This window comes from Durio zibethinus, chromosome 18 (assembly GCF_047325235.1).
Source record: "Durio zibethinus cultivar Kanyao isolate XHJ-2024 chromosome 18, ASM4732523v1, whole genome shotgun sequence".
Lineage (NCBI taxonomy): Eukaryota > Viridiplantae > Streptophyta > Magnoliopsida > Malvales > Malvaceae > Durio > Durio zibethinus.
The window spans coordinates 7068173-7087742 of NC_143179.1; the positions used below are offsets into that span (position 1 = coordinate 7068173).

General features: G+C 36.1%; 2 protein-coding genes across 5 annotated transcripts; one reads left to right on the forward strand and one right to left on the reverse strand.

The window, feature by feature from the left end:
• Positions 1-38: 38 nt before the first annotated feature.
• LOC111299120 (dolichyl-diphosphooligosaccharide--protein glycosyltransferase subunit STT3A) lies at positions 39-16400 on the reverse strand. Of its 3 annotated transcripts, XM_022894111.2 has the most exons (23): positions 16155-16400; positions 15793-15855; positions 15581-15636; positions 15409-15480; positions 15172-15277; positions 15027-15077; positions 14689-14784; positions 14436-14495; positions 14239-14352; positions 13623-13709; positions 13058-13161; positions 12724-12819; positions 12247-12367; positions 12073-12153; positions 11852-11983; positions 11512-11742; positions 10271-10414; positions 1720-1906; positions 1545-1642; positions 991-1070; positions 810-897; positions 497-586; positions 39-350 (listed from the first exon to the last, which is right to left on the reverse strand). In XM_022894111.2, exons 1-23 carry the CDS (start codon positions 16290-16292, stop codon positions 288-290), a joined length of 2358 nt encoding a protein of 785 aa, XP_022749846.2. In that variant the 5' UTR covers positions 16293-16400; the 3' UTR covers positions 39-287. The 3 variants fall into 3 exon arrangements, with proteins under 3 accessions (XP_022749846.2, XP_022749847.2, XP_089603290.1); XM_022894112.2 differs by lacking the exon at positions 13623-13709; XM_089747164.1 differs by lacking the exons at positions 1545-1642; positions 1720-1906.
• Positions 16401-17113: 713 nt separating this feature from the next.
• On the forward strand, positions 17114-19421 carry LOC111299121 (SNW/SKI-interacting protein A-like). 2 transcript variants are annotated; one of them, XM_022894113.2, is made up of 2 exons: positions 17114-17232; positions 17360-19421. In XM_022894113.2, exon 2 carries the CDS (start codon positions 17388-17390, stop codon positions 19203-19205), a length of 1818 nt encoding a protein of 605 aa, XP_022749848.1. In that variant the 5' UTR covers positions 17114-17232; positions 17360-17387; the 3' UTR covers positions 19206-19421. The 2 variants fall into 2 exon arrangements, with proteins under 2 accessions (XP_022749848.1, XP_022749849.1); XM_022894114.2 differs by having other exon boundaries at positions 17364-19421.
• Positions 19422-19570: the final 149 nt, after the last annotated feature.

Here is a 19570-nt window from a genome sequence, read left to right on the forward strand (position 1 = left end):
GTAAATAAAAAATGATAAACTCATAAGTATAGCTAGGGTCGGAGCAAATGTTTGTTTTTTTTTTTAATTGAAGGAGGTGTCAAAAGAGGTGTCCGTGTTCAGGGATCTTGTCAAAACTGATGTGCTAAACTTATGATGTAGTACAGATTACAATGTTGAAGCGACGCCTGTAAAATCTTTTTGACTTTGATTTCTGTAAGGAAAATCACCTACCATTCCCTGAATAATCAATCCCAACCTAAAATGCTCCCAAATTTTCACCATTGTTATAAAATATATTGCGTTTCTTAGTGCCATGGATTCTTCTTTTTCGTTCCACTTTTTCTTGGACTGCTTGTTGAGCTAGTTTTCTGCGAAAACATAAAATTAAAAGCGGTTGCATAGGTTAACATCAGACTAGATCTTATGATACACAAAACCAGAAAACAATGAAAGAATCTTAGTCAGACTGTGTGTTTGTGTATGTGATGATTGAGATAATTTAATGATTGTGTACCGATTTTGATTTCTTTGTCTTTCCACGAATCCTGTTCTTTGGAGGCTTCAGTTTATATATCCGAACCATCCAATGATGAGTTGTGAATACCTAAATTGAAATAAATAAATAAATATTGCAGAATTCTGATCAGAATGCGAAGAGCAAAAGATGAGAATTTCTCGCATTCCAAAAGTATGTCACAAGTGCTATTTGTCAATTTAGGCAGAAAAATCACATGCATCATGGTGAAATTATTTGAACAAATATTATTGGCAAATTTCATAATCTGCGTGTGCTATTTGAATAAAATGAAAATTTAGGATCATCTAACCTCCTCAAAATGGCTGAGTTTAAAATATTTCTTTCCAATTTCTGTCCTCCTAACTCTATCAAAGCCCTTCCCATCAGTTTCCACAAACCTGTAGATAATGTATTTACGGGATGAAGAAATTGTGCAAGAACAAAACTGACCAAAACCATATATAAACTCAAATTTAACAGTAAAAACAGACCTGTAATACGAGAGTTTATACATTAGACAGTTTAGCATGGTTGGAGTGGCCTGGGAATCAATCCGATACTGACCATCTCTCTGTAGACAGAAGGCAAGAAAGAGAAGAGTCAATAATTATAACAAGTGAAATTTTTTGTCAGGAAGGAAAATTAAATATCATTTAATTTCTTAGTCAAAATAGAATATCCAGTCATAACTCAACGCAATACCTTCTATCACCGAGAAACCCAAAAAAAATATCATTCATTAATTCTTACTTCCTCCTTAATAGTTTCCTTTTAACATGCACACAAACTTCAATATAATAATATTAAATATGCAATTATCTTTCATCCACAATTTTAAATTTGTTCTACCTTTGCCCTTATTGTTTCACTAGCACCAACTTCATAATACTTGAGAGGTTAAGGGTATTTTTCTCGAAAAATTAGGATCTTTATTGCTCAACTTTCAAAAATAGATAAGCGTGATTGAGACTTCAAAAATGGAAGAAAGACCAGAACGATGGAATGAGTGTGCATTATTTAAGCAGTGCCAGTGCAGATAACTTACCAGATAATCAGGTTCCTTGATATGAGGAAACACACCACCTCCAATTCTAACCATCCAAAGGAATTTATTAATATCATCACTGGGGTAGCCAACGAGACCTAACGGGTGACGTAAATCGTCAGAAAAATAATATATTAGGACAGTACACTTCAAGAGAAGAAAAAAGAAATCAAACCTCCAAAGACGACGAGAACATATTTTACATCCAAAGAGTGGAAAATTTCCCAAGCTGCCTTTTCAGGAGAAGACATTGCAGTACCAACAGTTGCAATATGAGTATTGTTCCAGGTATTATTGTCAACGATGACCGTGCGGTTAGCCATAGCAGTGGTTTGGTAACCATAGTCCCACCATGATGCAACCTGCCAGGAGTTTCACCTAGCACTGTCAAGCTAAACTTTTTTTTGCCCACTTAATAGGTTAGAATATATTATATTCAACAAAACACTAAGCTGCTATGTGCAAAATAAGTCCATCCTGAGAAACAAGAGGAAACAATGAATGAGCAAAAATATCACCAATAAGGAATCAAACCGAGCCATTTTTACGCTCAAAAGATCAACATTGACCAGACAACTTGAAATATTCTTTTTTCCATTATTTATTCTATAAAAATATAGGTATTAAGAATGTTAGCTCTAATTTGGCGGACTTGAACAACTAGCTCATTTTGAGTTTCTTTCATATTTTTCAATCGAGTGTTCATGCTCCCAACCACTGAATGCAGGCTGTTCATTTGAAGCAAAAGCATTTCTAAGTCTCATTGAGTATCAAATGATGGGGTAGAAGGTTCTCCTTGAGGTTCAATAATATCTGAAGGTTGCTCTTCTTCTCTTCTTGTGCAGCCCCAATATCAGTCTTTTTAAGACATAAGCCTGATGCATTTTGAACATATACCATACTGTGAAAAGTAGGAGCACCAAGAATACTAAATGGATAATTAAACATCATCTCCTTATCTCCTCTAGTATTGACATCCAATTTTCTCAAGAGATTACTAATATCAAACCCATATACCAAGGTATAGTCCCAATTTTGTACTACTCTCATCATATCATTGAAAAGAAAATGCACCAAATTGGATTTTTATTGATGCTTGATCTTATACATCCACCAATAATCTTGCTTACTAATGGTGGAGTATTGAGTACCAAAAGGTGCCAACACATGAGTGATAATAAGATGTAGCAACCTATCATTCATTGACAATCTAAAAGCTTGAGTAGGAGCAGCTTGTAAATTGTTATTCCTAAAAATGTCTTGAGCAGGCGCCACCATGTCACACCGAGTATTGGTTTCCCTCTCATCTTCTAACATGAACGCTTCAGCTAGCACTTGCTTGGTAACTATAATTTCTTTTCCCAGCACATATATTCTAAATCTATCAAGATAGTATCTATTTGATCCTTCCACTTGAATACAACTAGCATTGCTATAAAATACTTTTACTAGATTCTCAAATAAAAGCCATCCATACACAAGTAATTTAGCCATCCAAATCTCTCAAAAGCATGTAAGTAAGGGAATTCTATAGATTGAAATAATTCAAGTGAAATTATCCTTCCATGCTTCACTTCTCTATGTGCAAAATGGGTCTCATATCTTTCCTTTGCATCTGTATTGACAAAATTTTGATTGAAAGAAGGTCTCATTGATGAGCTAAAAGCCTCCCTTGGAGGATTCCTCTTTCCAGCACTTACTTTGGTCTTTAGAGCCATGAAAATGATGGGATAATAGAAATAGATAGGTTGATGTGAAATTGCAAAATTTTGATTGAAAGAAGTCCTCATTTATGAGCTAGAAGCCTCCCTTGAAGGATTCCTCTTTCCAACATTTACTTTGGTCTTTGGAGCCATGAAAATGGTGAGATAATGAAAATAGATAGGTTGATGTGAAATTGATGAGATAATTGGTAATTGTAGGTGATAAGGAGTACGATATGTGTGGGAGAGGCAAAAAGAATGAGTGCATTGATGAGTTTTAAGGAAGAATTTTGCAAGAAACCAAGTTGGAATGAAGGAATTTGCAAAAGATTTTGGTGAGAATGAGCAATTTTGAGTGAAAAATGAGTGAAAGATCTTAGGGTTTGAAGAGAATGAGTTTGGGGAAGAAGAAGAACATATAAAGAGGCTAAAAAGATCGGTCAAAAGAGAAGGGGACCCGATTTTATCACGCCAAAAACAGTGCACAACGTGTCCATTATGCTTGACTTCTTTCAAATTGGTTCAATTCCTCTTGCATGGAAAATATCCAACGATCATCTCCTAAGGCTTCATCTATATTCTTGGGTTCAATATGAGGTAGGAAAGCAACATAATTACACACATTATAAGAAGATCTAGTTCTTACCCCTTGAGTTGGATCACTAATAATTTCACTATTTTTGACATACCTCCTTTTTCTATGGTGATTTGGTTGTTTCTCTATATGTTGTGGCTCATCTAGAAACTCATAATCTTTCTTTTGATTGTTCTCCTCAATGTCAAGTGGTGCATCATTGACATTTTCTTGAAGTATACCTACATCATCATCATCAAAAGGCACATTTCTCGGAGGTGGATTAGATTCATCAAAGCTAACATGTATAGACTCTTCAACAACTAATGTTCTTTTATTAAAGACTCTATAGGCTTTTGAATTCAAAGAATATCCTAAGAAAATCCCTTCATCACTTGTTGCATCAAAATTTCCAAGATCATCTTTTCCATTGTTCAAAACAAAATATTTGTAACCAAAACGATGAAAATAGCTTATGTTAAGCCTTTTTCCTTTAAAAAGTTCGTAAGAAGTTTTCTCCAAAATTAGCCTAATCATAACTATATTTATAATATAATAAGAAGTATTTATGGCTTCTGCCCAAAAATATCTAGGTAAATTATTTTCACAAAGTATAGTTCTAGCCATTTCTTCTAATGTCCTATTTCTCAATTTTACTACTCTATTTTGTTGAGGAGTTCTAGAAGCAGAAAAATTGTGGCTAATACCATTTTCACTACAAAACACATTAAATCCAAGATTTTCAAATTCTTTTATTCCAATTTGGCTTCTTGCAAAATTCTTCCTTAAAACTTATTAATTCGCTCATTCTTTTTGCCTCTACCACACATATCTTACTCCTTATCACCTACAATTATCAATTCTCTCATCAAATTTACATTAACCTACCTATCCCCATTATCCCATCATTTTCATAGCTCCAAAGACCAAAGTAAGTGCTAGAAGGAAGAATCCCCCAAAGGAGGCTTCTAGCTCATCAATGAGACCTTCCTTCCATCAAAATTTTACCAATCCAGATGCAAAGAAAAGATATGAGACCCATTTTGCACATAGAGAAGTGAAGTATGAAAAAGTAATTTCACTTAAATTCCTCCAATCTATAGAATTCCCTTACATGCTTTTGAAAGATTTGGATGACTAAATTACTTATGCATGGATGATTTTTTATTTGAGAATTTAGTGAAAGTATTTTATAGTAATGCTAGTTGTATTTGTGGGAAAACACTTATTTACAGCTGGTTGTAATCTTGTAATTTGTATATTTATATTTGTATCTCTAGAATTAAGTATTTGTATCCCTAGAATTAAGGAAGATTTAGTTTCCTAGTTTAACCTCTAGTTAGTTGTATATAAACCTAAGATTCTTATATAATTCATAAGAAGCAGTTTTTCAATATACATTCAGTTTCCACATGGTATCAGAGCTTTAGGCTCTTCTTGGGAAGCAAAATTTTCAGCCTTCATTGCTGACTTTTTTAGGCCTTCATTGCCAAATCCTGTTTAGGCCTTCATTGCCGAACCCTTTCAAAGAAAGATATCACTACCACCCAATTTGAGAAAATGTTAACTGAAAAAATCACTAAAGTACTACAGATGTCTCAGAAATAAGGAGAGTTCAACTGGGAAGAGATTGAAAAGCTGAAAAACTTATTGAAAATCCTTGAAAAGCCTACTATTGTATGTTCTTTGGGTAAAGTTTCTAGTTCAGGTAAAGCTTCCGATTCTCATGGATTAAATGTCTCGGCTAAGCCTATTACGAGTTCTTGGGTCATTGACTCAGGAGCCACAGACCACATGACACATTCCTCACAAAAGTTTAGTACATATAACTTGTGTCCTAGTAATAAGAAAATTGTTGTTGCTGATGGTTCACTTACCACAGTGGCAGGATTAGGAGATGTTCAAGTTAATCCCTCGTTTGTTTTAAAAAATGTTCTTCATATTCCTGGATTATCTGTTAATCTGATATCTATACAAAAACTTACCAGAGATATGAATTGCAAAGTAACTTTTTATCCCTTTTATTGTGAATTTCAGGATCAGAGTTCGGGAAAGATGATTGAACTTGCTAAGGAGAAGGATGGACTATACTATCTTGAGACATCAAATAACACAAGTAGTATCAAAAATAGTTTACCTTTGTCATTTCTTTTTGAAAAATCTTCCAATAAAGACAAAATTTGGCTTTATCATTTTCGTCTTGGACATCCTTCTTTTGGAACCTTGAGAAACATGTTTCCTTCTTTATTCAAAGGATTAAATGTTGAAGATTTTCATAGTGATATTTGTGAATTTGCAAAACATAGACGTGTGTCTTTTTCAATCAGTAACAAAAGAAGTTATACTTCCTTTTACTTGATTCATAGTGACATTTGGGGTCCCTCTACAATTCCTAATATTTCTGGTATGAGATGGTTTGTTTCATTCATAGATGATTGTACTAAGGTCTCTTGGGTTTTTTTACTTAAATCCAAATCAAATGTGAATAGTGTGTTTTTAAGCTTCCAAAACATAATCCAAAATCAATTTGGAGTGAGAATCAAGAGATTTAGGTTTGATAATGCAAGGTACTACTTCAATCAGAGTCTATCCACTTATTTCCAAAAAGAGGGGATTATCCATGAGTCATCTTGTGTTAATACTCCACAGCAGAATGGAGTGACAGAGAGGAAAAACAGTCATTTACTAGCCACAACCCGAGCCTTTCTTTTTCAAGCAAATGTACCTAAATCTTATTGGGGGGAAGTTGTTCTCACTGCCACACACATTATAAATAGGTTACCTTCAAGAGTTTTGGGATTTAAAACTCCTATGGAACTACTCTCACAATTTTATCCCAACCTCAATACCACAAACAATCTCACACCTAGGATATTTGGTTGTACATCATTTGTTCATGTTCATAGTCATAACAGGGGAAAGTTGGATCCAAGAGCGATTAAGTGTATTTTTGTGGGGTATTCTTCAACTCAAAAAGGATATAAGTGCTATCATCCTTCTACCAAAAAATTTTATGTGTCTGCAAATGTCACTTTTGAAGAAAATAAACCATTTTTTACTCAACCTTATCTTCAGGGGGAGACTTCATTCATGGAAGATAAGGATAAAGACTTCTTTTTGCTTGATTTGCCCCCTTCTTCAACATTTACACCCATTAATTCTTCTGAGTCGAAACCTGTTTCTGCTGAGCCCAAGTCCAACACTGAATTTGAATCTGAACCCATTTCAAATACGGAAGATGTGACAAAGAATAATATTGTTCTTGATTCTATGAAGGAATTACAGGTGTACTCAAGGATGAAAGTTCCAGATCCTGAACCAGTGCCAGTCCAAGAACCTGATCCTAACTCTGAAAATGAGGTAACTACAGTTTTTGACTTTGTTTCTCAAAATGAGCATGAATCTCCTAAAACTATAACTAGTGATTATGATTTGCCTATTGCCATTAGGAAAGGAACCAGAGAATGTACCAAGCATCCACTATACCCAATATCTAATTTTGTGTCATTTGAAAAATTCTCACCATCCCACAAAAATTTTCTTGTGAGCCTAAACACTATTTCTGTTCCAACTACATTATCCGAGGCATTATCCAATGAGAAATGGAGGCAAGCCATGAAAATAAAAATAGAGGCCTTAGAGAAAAATCAAACATGAAAACTGGTAGAATTGCCTAAAGAAAAAAATTCAGTGGGGTGTAAATGGATTTTCACTGTAAAATACAAGGCAGATGGTACTGTTGAAAGGTATAAAACCAAGTTAGTGGCTAAAGGCTACACTCAAACCTATGGAGTGGATTACCAAGAAACCTTTGCTCCAGTTGCCAAGATGAATACAGTTAGGATTTTGTTATCATTGGCTGCAAATTACAATTGGCAGCTTCAACAATTTGATGTAAAGAATGCTTTTCTACATGGTGATTTGGAAGAAGAAATATATATGAAGGTTTCATCGGGATTTGGAGGTCATCTAGAAGCAAACAAAGTATGCAGGCTAAAAAAGGTTTTATATGGACTTAAACAGTCTCCTAGAGCTTGGTTCGGGAGATTTGCCAAAGTGATGCTAGCAATGGGATATAAATAGAGTCAAGGAGATCACACATTGTTTATCAAGCACTCTGATTCAGGGAGAGTCACAGTTCTATTAGTGTATGTTGATATAATTGTAACTGGAGATGATGAAAAAGAGAGAGAATCTCTAAAACAGTGTTTGGCTAGAGAATTTGAGATAAAAGAGCTAGGGAGATTGAAGTACTTCCTAAGAATTGAAGTAGCTCACTCACGGCATGGTATTTTTATCTCACAACAAAAATATGTGATGGATCTTCTAAAGGAAACTGGGAAGCTTGCATGTAAACCTGCAAATACCCCTATAGATCCTAATCATAAAATTGGAGAAGCTAATGAAGATGCTGTTGTAAATAGAGAGATGTACCAAAAATTAGTTGAAAGACTCATTTATCTCTCACATACTAGACCTGATATAGCATATGCTGTGAGTGTGGTAAATCAATTTATGCATAGTCCTAAAGAAGTGCACCTACAAGCTGTCTACCGTATATTGCACTATTTGAAGGCCAATCCTGGGAGAGATATCTTATTCAAAAGAAATTCGGGGTTAGTTCTAGAAGCATATACAGATGCTGATTATGCAGGTTCAGTAACTGATAGAAGATCCACCTCAGGCTACTGTACTTTCTTAGGTAGTAATCTTGTGACTTGGAGGAGCAAAAAACAGAATGTGGTGGCAAGATCAAGTGCTGAAGCAGAGTTCAGAGCAATGGCTCAAGGAATTTGCGAACTACTATTGTTAAAGATTATCTTAGAAGACTTGAAGATCAAGTGGGATGGACCAATGAGACTCTACTGTGATAACAAGTCTGCAATAAGCATTGCACACAATCCTGTACAACATGACAGAACAAAACACATTGAAGTAGACCGGCATTTCATAAAGGAGAAACTAGACAGTGGGTTGATTTGTACACCTTATGTATCAACCAAGCGTCAACTTGCAGATGTGTTGACTAAAGGTCTCAACAGTGCAACATTTCAAGGAATTATTTCCAAGCTGGGAATGGAAAACACCTATTCACCAGCTTGAGGGAAAGTGTGAGAAAACACTTATTTACAGCTGGTTGTAATCTTGTAATCTGTATATTTATATTTGTATCTCTAGAATTAAGTATTTGCATCCTTAGAATTAAGGAAGATTTAGTTTCCTAGTTTAACCCCTAGTTAGTTGTATATAAACCTAAGATTCTTGTATAATTCATAAGAAACAGTTTTTCAATATACATTCAGTTTCCACAGTATTCAAATGGAAGGATCAAATAGGTACTACTTTAATAGATTTAGAACATATGTGATGGGAAAAAAATTATAGTTACCAAGCAAGTGCTAGTTGAAGCATTCATGTTAGAAAATGAGGGGGGAAACTAATACTAGGTGTGACACAGTAGAACTTGCTCAAGACATTTTTAGGAATAACAATTTACAAGCTGCTCCTACCCAAGCTTCTAGATTGTCAATGCATGATAGGTTACATCTTATTGTCGCTCATGTGTTGGCACATTTTGGTACTCAATACTCCACCATTAGGAAGCAAAATTATTGGTGGATGTATCAGATCAAGCATCAACAAAAACTCAATTTGGTGCATTTCATTTTCAATGATATGATGAGGGTAGTACAAAATAGGAACTACACCTTGGTATATGGGTTTGACATTAGTAATCTCTTGAGAAAATTGGATGTCAATACTAGAGGAAATAAAGTGATGATGTTTAATGATCCATTTAGTGTTCTTGGTGCTCCTACTTTGCACAATATGGGATATGTTCAAAATGCATTAGAGTTAAAAAGACTGATTGGGGCTGCATAAAAAGATGGGGAAGAGCATGAACCTTCAGATGTTCCTGAACCTCAAAGAGAACCTTTTACCCCACCATTTGATACTTAAGGAGCCTTAAAAATGCTTTTGCTTCAAATGAACAGCCTGCATTCAAACACTCGATTGAAAAATATAGAAGAAACTCAAAATGAGCTAGTTGTCCAAGTCTGCCAAATTAGAGCTAACGTTTGGTATTAGAAATGGCTCTAAAGGTACTAGCGATGTGCCACCGAGGAAGGTGGGCCTCCGTTGGAGTGAGAGAGGATGTAATGGTCTTAGAGAGGAGCCATGAATCTCACATCAGCTGTGTACTAGAATTGAACTTGGGATATAAGGGTTCACACTCTTTCAACTTGTGAGACGCATTTTGTGGGACAAAACCGTGAGGTCAGAAGGATCAGAGTGAACAATATCTCACAAGTTAGTGTGGACCTGTGACAAAGAAAAACTTCCTGCCCAACATACTGTTGCCTAAAATGACATTCAAAGCTGGAGAATATAATATATTTGAAATCCAGAAAAGCTAAGGGTGGGGAAATACCACATAGAAAACTTACTTTATCATCGACATCAGTGTTATGGCGCAACCATGCATAAGCCTCTCTAAAATCATCAAAAACATGCAGACCATCATGTGAATGAGATGTTAAAACTATTGAGGGGGCTGAATAAGCTTCTGCTGCAGCCCAAACACAATGAACCTGCCAAGATAAGTGCAACACTGGTAAGAGGCTTTTTAAATTAGAACAGGAAGAAAGAAACAACCAAGAAATGGGTATAAATGGATATTTCATTGAAAAAAAAAGAAAGAACTAGTAACAGTTTTAATTCCCACTCATATATTTGAAACAGAGCAACATTTAATTTTTGCATTCTAGTTATTTACATTCTTGGTACGACTACATTAAGGTAGCCAAATTCATTGTTGAAAAAAAAGAGAGACCACCAGATCTTAATTGCCATAATCATCACTATCTATCATATAAGAACTTATATATGACACATCTAGAAAAGACCACATATCGTTTATGAACTTATATAATATATATGGCACGTCTGGAAATACTAAATATTAGAATAGGGCAAAAACTATTCCGAATGAAACACAGCATTGCAGAATATGAGAAGAATTCAAAATAGATTTACATTTTTCTTATATCAACTCTAAACTTAAAAGCTTATAGAGATGATGCTGATTTATTTCCAATTGTGCAAAAAATCCAATCTTTTTTTGTTTGCATATAGTCATCATTCCTTTCTAGGCATCCCAGTTGAACTTTCTCTTTACAAATATAACATCAATTTCTACAAATGTTAACAAAAACTGGATTGGAGGTTGTCTTCAAAAAGTTTTACAATTCATACCTTTTATATTATCCATCAGCACACATTCTTAGGACTCTTGCAACAGTCATTTGCAACCTATTAATGCCAGTGCTAAATCCAAACTTAGTGAATATAGAGATCACTGAAAAGCAGAAAGTGTATGTTCTATTAATTGCAATTTAGCATTTTCACACCTAGTAATCCCTTTGCTCTTGCTTTTTTTCCCCATCCTTCCAAGGCTGAGCTTATATACCTAGTGTAGGTTCTACACCAGTTTATGATAACATGTATCCATCTAGAAGGTAAGATAAAAGCTAACTAAATAAATCCTTAAGATAACATTTACCTCTCAGAAGTTACAGATCAACATCATACCATAGCCATGACAGTTTACTAAGTGACATATTAACTTCTATAGGGAAAAGACAGGCAAAAAAGCAATTAGAGGATATAAAAGGGAAAATCAAAGTACCACATAGAAGGCACCCAGCAAGACAAGTAGGAGAAGAGAAATAAAAGATGCCTCCAAAGGTAAAGCAAGAAGCCTCTTCTTCTCAGCTTTGGCTTTGGTGGAAGGTTTTTCCACATGCTCCCTTTCCTTTTTCTTGCTCTTCCTTGAGGGTCGGTCCTTTGATGTCTCAGTTTTTTCTGTCTTTACTGCATTATTCTGTGCTTCAGCAGTAGCAGAACTAGTTTCCCCTGCCTTAATGATCACAAGCAGCAGAAAAGAATTTTAGTCCTGTAGCTGAAGGACCTCATCAAATGATTGGCACAGTATAAACATCTAGTATGGATAAATACAGCCTGCTTACGTCAACTTCAGCATTGCTTGATACTCCGGGTAGCTGAAACTTGATTGATCTAGTGAAAACATCAAAAGCTTGGGAGAGAGCAATTCCAGATGTGATGCATGCAGCTGGAGCAAGCACAAGCATTAAGCGTACCTGTATAATTACCGCAAGAGGTTCAACTTTATTAAGACAAAGGAATTGAGAGTAATGACTTGAAATTGACTGCGTCATATTCCTCTTACCATTACTCCAGAGAAATAAACAGATGTTGCAATATAGAGGACCACAAATGAGCTTGCATCTGATAAAGGCAAAAAGCATGCCTCCCAACAATAGAAAGAAAATGATTGATTATAGCGCATAAACATATAAGTTACAGGCAAAGGCTAAAATTGTTCCAAAAGCTTGAGACTTACAATGATACCAGCTGGAACCAAGAATGCCAAGACATTAATGTCCATGAAGTAAGATGGCCAAGTAGGTGGTTGATGTTCACTAACACTAGCAATGATCGGAATATATTTGCTTGCATAAGTTCTGTCGAAATGCAGTAAAAAAAGGAAAAGAAATCACACTGCTAATTCTGAACAACTATACTGAACAAATGACACAAGGTATTAAAACAGAAAATACTGTTTGCATGGGCCGTTCACTCAGTGCTGAACAGATCAAATAGTTTCTGGCATTTCATTTAGGTCCTAGGTTTTAAGAATTTGCACAGCACAAAAAGCACCTCAAAAATAGATCCATGCCAAACCAAGATATCAGGATAATTTCAGTTTCAAGGTGCATCAGACTGCACATCCTTAACTACAATTCCAGCCACTGCTCTTCATTCATAGTTTCACACAGAACATTCACAGGTAAGATAATGGAATGAGTTAGGTACTTACGGGTCAAGCAGACTTAAGCTTCGGCCACTCCATCCCTTTGTTGGACTGGAAGCTACTAATGCTATAAGAACAGCTATCATAGCCAAACACACTGCCCTGAGAATATAAATGATAAGAGGTCATTCAATCCACCATCTTGTTCATATGCTTATCTGTAAATTTAATGAGAAAGAACACAAGGAATATACTTTATTATTCAATGTATGCTGAATTGATTCATAAGAAACTTTAAATCACAAAATCTATTAAGTATTTTTGGTTCTTAGTTACCATTAGTACACAAATTCATGTTTCCCAGAAAATATTACAGGAATAGAACAGAAGGAAAGCTTACAGGCCAGCAGATACAACAAGTGTCACAGCAACTTTAAACATTTTGGGGGAAAGAATCCCCTTGATATAGTAGACAAGAGCCACCACGTGGATGATAATGAAAACCTGCAGATGGTGAAAACAAAATTAGGTCAATGAACAAGGAGTAGCATCATATAAACCAAGAATTACTGGAAGAGAAGGGGAAGAAAAAGATGAAGTTTTTTGGAAATCTCAATAATGCTGTGAGGATTCGAGGACATCTTGAAGTTATTATTATATGCTAACAAGATTTCAAACACTTCCCTTTTTTAATTTGTCTCTTGTTCTGTACACTAAAAAAACACACTAGTAATGTCATTGGGCATTTAAAACAAAATAGTTGGTCATACCACTACAACTCAAGGGGAACAGTTTATAACATGAAATGCTAGCACAGAATAACAAACTAGGAGACAGTTTTTTTTTTTTACAGTTACCTAAAAAAGGCAGGTTATAACTACTTGAGACTGATGATGCAAATGAATTGCAACAAGAAAAACAAGAGAATATAAAAGGCAGCCAACAATTCAAGGAAAAAAGCCCACCAAAAATGATGCAAAATGTTCTGATGTCATGACAGCATTAAACCCAACTACTGGCACCAAAGCAGCTAGCAACGTTCCCAAAACAACCTGCAGTCAAACACTAACAATTTCAACTGAAATCAAGAAAGTCCAAGTACAAATCCCCAAAAGATTTGTGTCCTCTATTCAAGAAAAAAAGGTACATTCTTTAAACAAGCCACCATCATTAAGTGAAGAGGGAAGAATATAACAGACTTTTATTAGTAGAATGAGCTTCTATCATCAAAGTCAAATTGAAGGTCAAAATTAAATGTAACACGAGAATGCATACCCAAACAAGTTTGAGCATCTATATAATAGATAAAAAAGTTCACAAATTTAGGACTTCGAGAAAATATTGCAATTTTAAGCACATTTCCAATCAATCTAATCCCTCCTAGAAAATGTTTTTAATTTTCCTTGGTCTGTTTAACCTCAACAAAAGCCTGTGCCTTCCAGTTTTTCACATAACATCGGTTTATGCAAAATGCTAATCATCGTTGACAACTGTTAGATGGATTCTTCAGCAGCACACTCAAACATATTCCTGTTGTTTGATGATTAGTATTGAAGCTTCCTGAGAGATGCAGGAACTTACAAGAGGAGCATATGCAATGTACAATCGAGAAGAATAGCGACCAGTTACAATGCATAGAAGCACGTGCATTGGAATTAGGTTAATAATGAACGTGTACCCTCCCCAAGAGCAGACCTAGAACACAAAATAGTTAACCGAGAAACATAAAAAGGAGTGAAAATAGGAACATCGATAAAAAATTAGCACAAGAAGCCTACCATATAAAAGTATGCAATTGAATTTAAGGTGGCATAAAACAGGGATCCAGTATTTAGCGTCTGCAAATAACCAATAACGAAGAGAACAGTCAGACATTAAATAACTAATGGAAGGAAACTCCATAAAATAAATAGCAGGTTCTCGATAAAAGATGAGAAACTATTCACCAGTAAATTAGATCTGATTGTACCTCACGCATTAGAACTCAAAATGAGAAGAAATTAAATGAATTTACTTCAATCAAAATCTAACCTTTATATAAAGATAAAAAGTGAAGATCAAAGCAAATATTGCCACAGCTTCATTGTCATAGCTACCTGCCACAGAACGAGAGATATATGATGGAACCTGCAAAGAACATAATCGAATTAAACAAGGATGCCAGTCCTAAGACACATTAACACCATAAGTGGCATTGCCAAATATTGTCAACAGAGACACATATACAGACTAGTAAAAACAATGGTAAGTTTTATGAATCAAAGCTGCAGTGTGAATTATGTTCAACCACTGCAGTTCAAACTTGAAGTTTAAAATAATTATAATGAATGACATCTCATAATGCTACAGATATCTCTTGCATGATTTACCATGGCCAAAAGGGCAGCAGCTGTCAGTCCAGCACCAGCACCCTTAACTTCCTATGAAAAAGGCAATAGAATATCAACAATAAGCTTGAGATTAACAACCATATAACAATTAAATAAACATGTAAATATAGGGCGGAATACAGACCTTAGTCAAAAGGTATGCTGCCCATGAAGCAAAGGCAGAGAATATGGGTGCAGTGAAAACACAAACAGTCTCCACAGACAGTGGAATATTCAAAGAATTTAAAAGCCTGAAGCAAACAAGGAAAGAAAACAAGTTAAAAGCAAGTAATGGAAAATTTATTATAAAAAAAAAAGAAATTAGCAAAATTTCATAGAAATAGGAGTAGTTTTTCCCCTATTAACTTTCCGGAAAACATACCACCATATGGTACCAGCTGTCAAAGTCAACCCGGGGTAAACAGTTCCGCCAATCACACGTCCAAGAGGGTACCTTGAATACACCAAAAACAATAACATTCTATTAAAAAATCTTAAGTAATAACATAGGTAAAACCATAAACATCATAAATTAACTACCAATTAGCAATTACCAAGTTCGATCATCAAACCAATTCCAAAATTCGTATATTCCATTCTTTGTTAGAAACTGAAACAAACAAGACAACAATATCATCTTCGTATGTAGCGTAAGATACCAAAAACAAAAAAAAATTGACAAAAATTAACGAAACAAGTATAAAGGAACTAAAAATAGCAATAAATTGTAAATGAGAAAATGAGAGGGAAGACTGAGTCAACAGACCTGTGTGACTCTATAATTAAAGTAAGGATCGAACTCGTGAATAACACTCTCGTATTTTATCACCTGAAAATGTAAAAGTGCACAAGAATTTCAAATAATTAAGCAGCTCATTTGCAAAATTGGAAACAAAAATAATTTTCGTTCGCATTCCTCCAACTTTATCCTCATCCAAACGGAAGAAGATACAAATTGGACAATCATTAAATAGAAAAATAGAAAAATTCAAATATGCGAATCAATCTTCAGCTCAATTTATGCATTTTGTTATACTTAGCCGGAAAAAAAAAGGCGAAAAATGAATTTTTGAGAAGAATTTTACGGATCTAGAATATTCTCGAAGTACGGAAAATGAAAGACCTTACCGAGAATAGACGGATCGAGAAAGCGAGAACTCCGATAAGAAGGAGGATGAAGAAAGAGAGAACGCCGCCGAAAGCGTTTCGTAAGGTGTTGGTATATAGCGTTGGGACGGTGGCGGTTGATGTCTCTGTGGCTGCCATTGACCGCCAATCAACGGTCCGATGCGAAGAGAGGGAGAGAGTGCGGAGGGGGATTTTGGCTTTGGCGTTGCCGTTGTACCGTTGTAGGTTTGTTGTGTTTTGACTGTTGACAAGAATGAAGAAAGTAGAGACTTTATAAGAGGCAAAGAAAGCATGCGGGAACTACGGAACAGTCCCTCCTTGTGAAATGTCGGTTATCGGTTTCCTTTGGAGGCTAGAATGACGATATTGACCTTGGAGGTTTTTGTTCGTTGGGACGACCTCCTATTGGTTAATTGCTGCGTGTTTGCCACGTGGCTTAACGTTATTTGACTTGCTATCAATGCAAATAGCCCATCTTTAAGCTTTTATTAAACAGAGGAAAAACAAAATTACATTTTTGTCTTTTTCTTTGGTACATTTCTTTTTCAACCTTTTGGATATTATATATTGCTGTTAAATGTTAATGATAATTATTAATAAGATATCCTTCAAAAATTATTTTTCAACTTTTAACTTATCATATTTCGGGTCCTAATCTTATTTTCAAAAATTTAAATTATTAAGAAATAATTGTTTGTGAATATATCACAATATGCATTTGATAACAATTTTTGTTTTACTTTTAGAATAAAATAAAAAATTAGGAAAATACATTTAAAATTTAGAGCCTTTTAATTCCAACTGGGCAATGGGTAATAATGGTCGCTCAAAGCAGCCCAATCTCCTCATCCTAAAAAAGGCTTCAGGCTTGGTCCTATATCGGCCTGCCTCTAAAACCCAGCGCCGCACAGCTGTAACCTTCCGTGATTTTTTTATCCCTTCCTTACCCTTTAATCCTTATCCTCGCCGGATTCGTTTTCAACAGCCGACATACCAAATTGCGATTACAAAAGCGGAAGCCGCGCAGTTCGATTCTGCTTTAAAACTGTTAACTTGATCGATCCAAGAGCTTTTCAAGGTATTTCTCCTCTTCTTGTTTTTAATTATGTTTTCCAAGTTTTGCGTTCGAAACGTTTTTTTCTTCGCTCTCTAAATCTTTATTCAGGAAAAGCTAAATCTAGAATTTCAATTCGCATATTTGGTAGGCAGAAATATTGTAGCTTTGGATCCACCATGGCGGCTTTGAAGGATCTTTTACCAGTTGCCAAAAACTCAACGTCAACGTATTATGACCACGCAAACGACCCATGGTTTAAACAACGGTTTAGTTCGTCGGAGGAAGAGAAGTCCACGGCGATAAAGGCAAAACCGGTACCGCCATACATGAAGCGCGCCGGATTTGTTCCTAGAAAAGTTGAAGACTTTGGAGATGGAGGCGCTTTTCCTGAAATACACATTGCTCAATACCCTCTTGATATGGGAAGAGTAAAAGGGGCGAAACCTGGGTCGAAAATTCTTCCGGTGACCGTTGATGCTCATGGAAATTTGGCTTACGATGCTATAGTTAAGCAGAATGAGAATGCAAAGAAGATTGTTTATTCGCAGCATAAGGATTTGATACCTAAGATTTTGAGGAATGAGGAAGAGGGTGGTGATGAGGAGGAGGAAGAGATGGAAAAAGAGATTGAGGAAACAACGCAAGAAACTAAGATGGCTTTAGAGAAGATTGTGAATGTGAGATTGAGTGCTGCACAGCCGAAGAATGTTCCTAAACAGTCTTCGGATTCAAAGTATATTAAGTATAAGCCTTCACAGCAATCTGCAGCGTTTAATTCGGGTGCTAAAGAGAGGATAATTAGAATGGTGGAGATGCCTGTTGATCCTCTAGAGCCTCCCAAGTTTAAGCATAAAAGGGTTCCTAAGGCTTCAGGGTCTCCACCGGTGCCAGTGATGCATTCCCCTCCACGGCCAGTGACTGTGAAGGATCAGCAGGATTGGAAAATTCCACCTTGTATTTCGAACTGGAAGAATCCGAAAGGGTATACGATCCCACTGGACAAGCGTCTTGCTGCTGATGGAAGAGGTTTACAGGAGGTTCAGATCAATGATAACTTTGCTAAGTTGTCTGAGGCTTTGTATGTCGCAGAGCAGAAGGCTAGAGAAGCTGTGGCTATGAGATCAAAGGTACAGAAAGAGATGATGATGAAGGAGAAGGAAAGGAAAGAGCAGGAGTTGCGAGCTTTAGCGGCTAAAGCTCGCTCTGAGAGAACTGGGACAGTGGCACCTTCAGCTGCTGTTCCAATTTCATCTGACAGAAATGCGACAGATGCTGATATGAGAGTGGATTATGACCCAGTGAGGGAAAGAGAAAGGGATATGCCAAAGGAATCGAAGGAAGAAAGGGAGGACCGGTTGCAGAGGGAGAAAATACGTGAAGAGCGTCGTAAAGAAAGGGAGAGAGAGAGAAGGTTGGAGGCCAAAGATGCTGCCATGGGTAAGAAGAGTAAGATTACAAGAGATAGGGATAGAGACATTAGTGAAAAAGTAGCTCTTGGAATGGCTTCTACTGGTGCTGGAAGAGGTGGGGAAGTAATGTATGATCAAAGGTTATTTAACCAGGAGAAGGGAATGGATTCTGGATTTGCAACCGATGATCAATACAACATTTATGACAAGGGTCTATTCACAGCACAGCCTACTCTCTCCACACTCTATAGGCCCAAGAAAGACATGGACTCTGACATGTATGGTGGTGCAGACGAGCAGTTAGAGAAAATAATGAAAACTGAGAGGTTTAAACCTGACAAAGGATTTGCTGGTACTTCTGAGAAGAGTGGTCCAAGGGATAGGCCAGTTGAGTTTGAAAAGGAAGCTGAAGAAGCTGATCCATTTGGTCTTGATCAGTTCTTGACAGAGGTCAAGAAGGGTAAGAAAGCCATGGAAAAAGTGGGTACTGGAGGGACAATGAAGGCAAGTGCAGGCTCTTCCATGCGAGATGGCTATGAAGGAGGTTCTAATAGATCTCGCATTGGTTTCACAAGAGGACACTAAATATCCCATGTATTTTTTGAATAGTGATATATGTCTCTGTAGCTCTTAATTTTGTTCATCTTTGATGCCGAGTGAATCTTAATCCCTGAAGTAGCTTTCGGGATGAGATTTTTCTTTTTCTCTTCAGTATGTGGAATGTTGCTTATTTTACCTTGTGAAGACTTTAAATAACCATATTTCTCTTCTGCCATGCTATATTAAAGAACTTGTTATCTATCACTACTTGTCGAGTGCTGATTTGAGTTGGAGTTAGTGTTTTTTTGTTGGTAAATAGGGCATGTATGTGGTGATGTGCATGGACTCCGAGCTTGATTTATACCTCAGCTGTTTGTGGTCAATTTTTCCTCCCTTGATTTTCTGTTTGC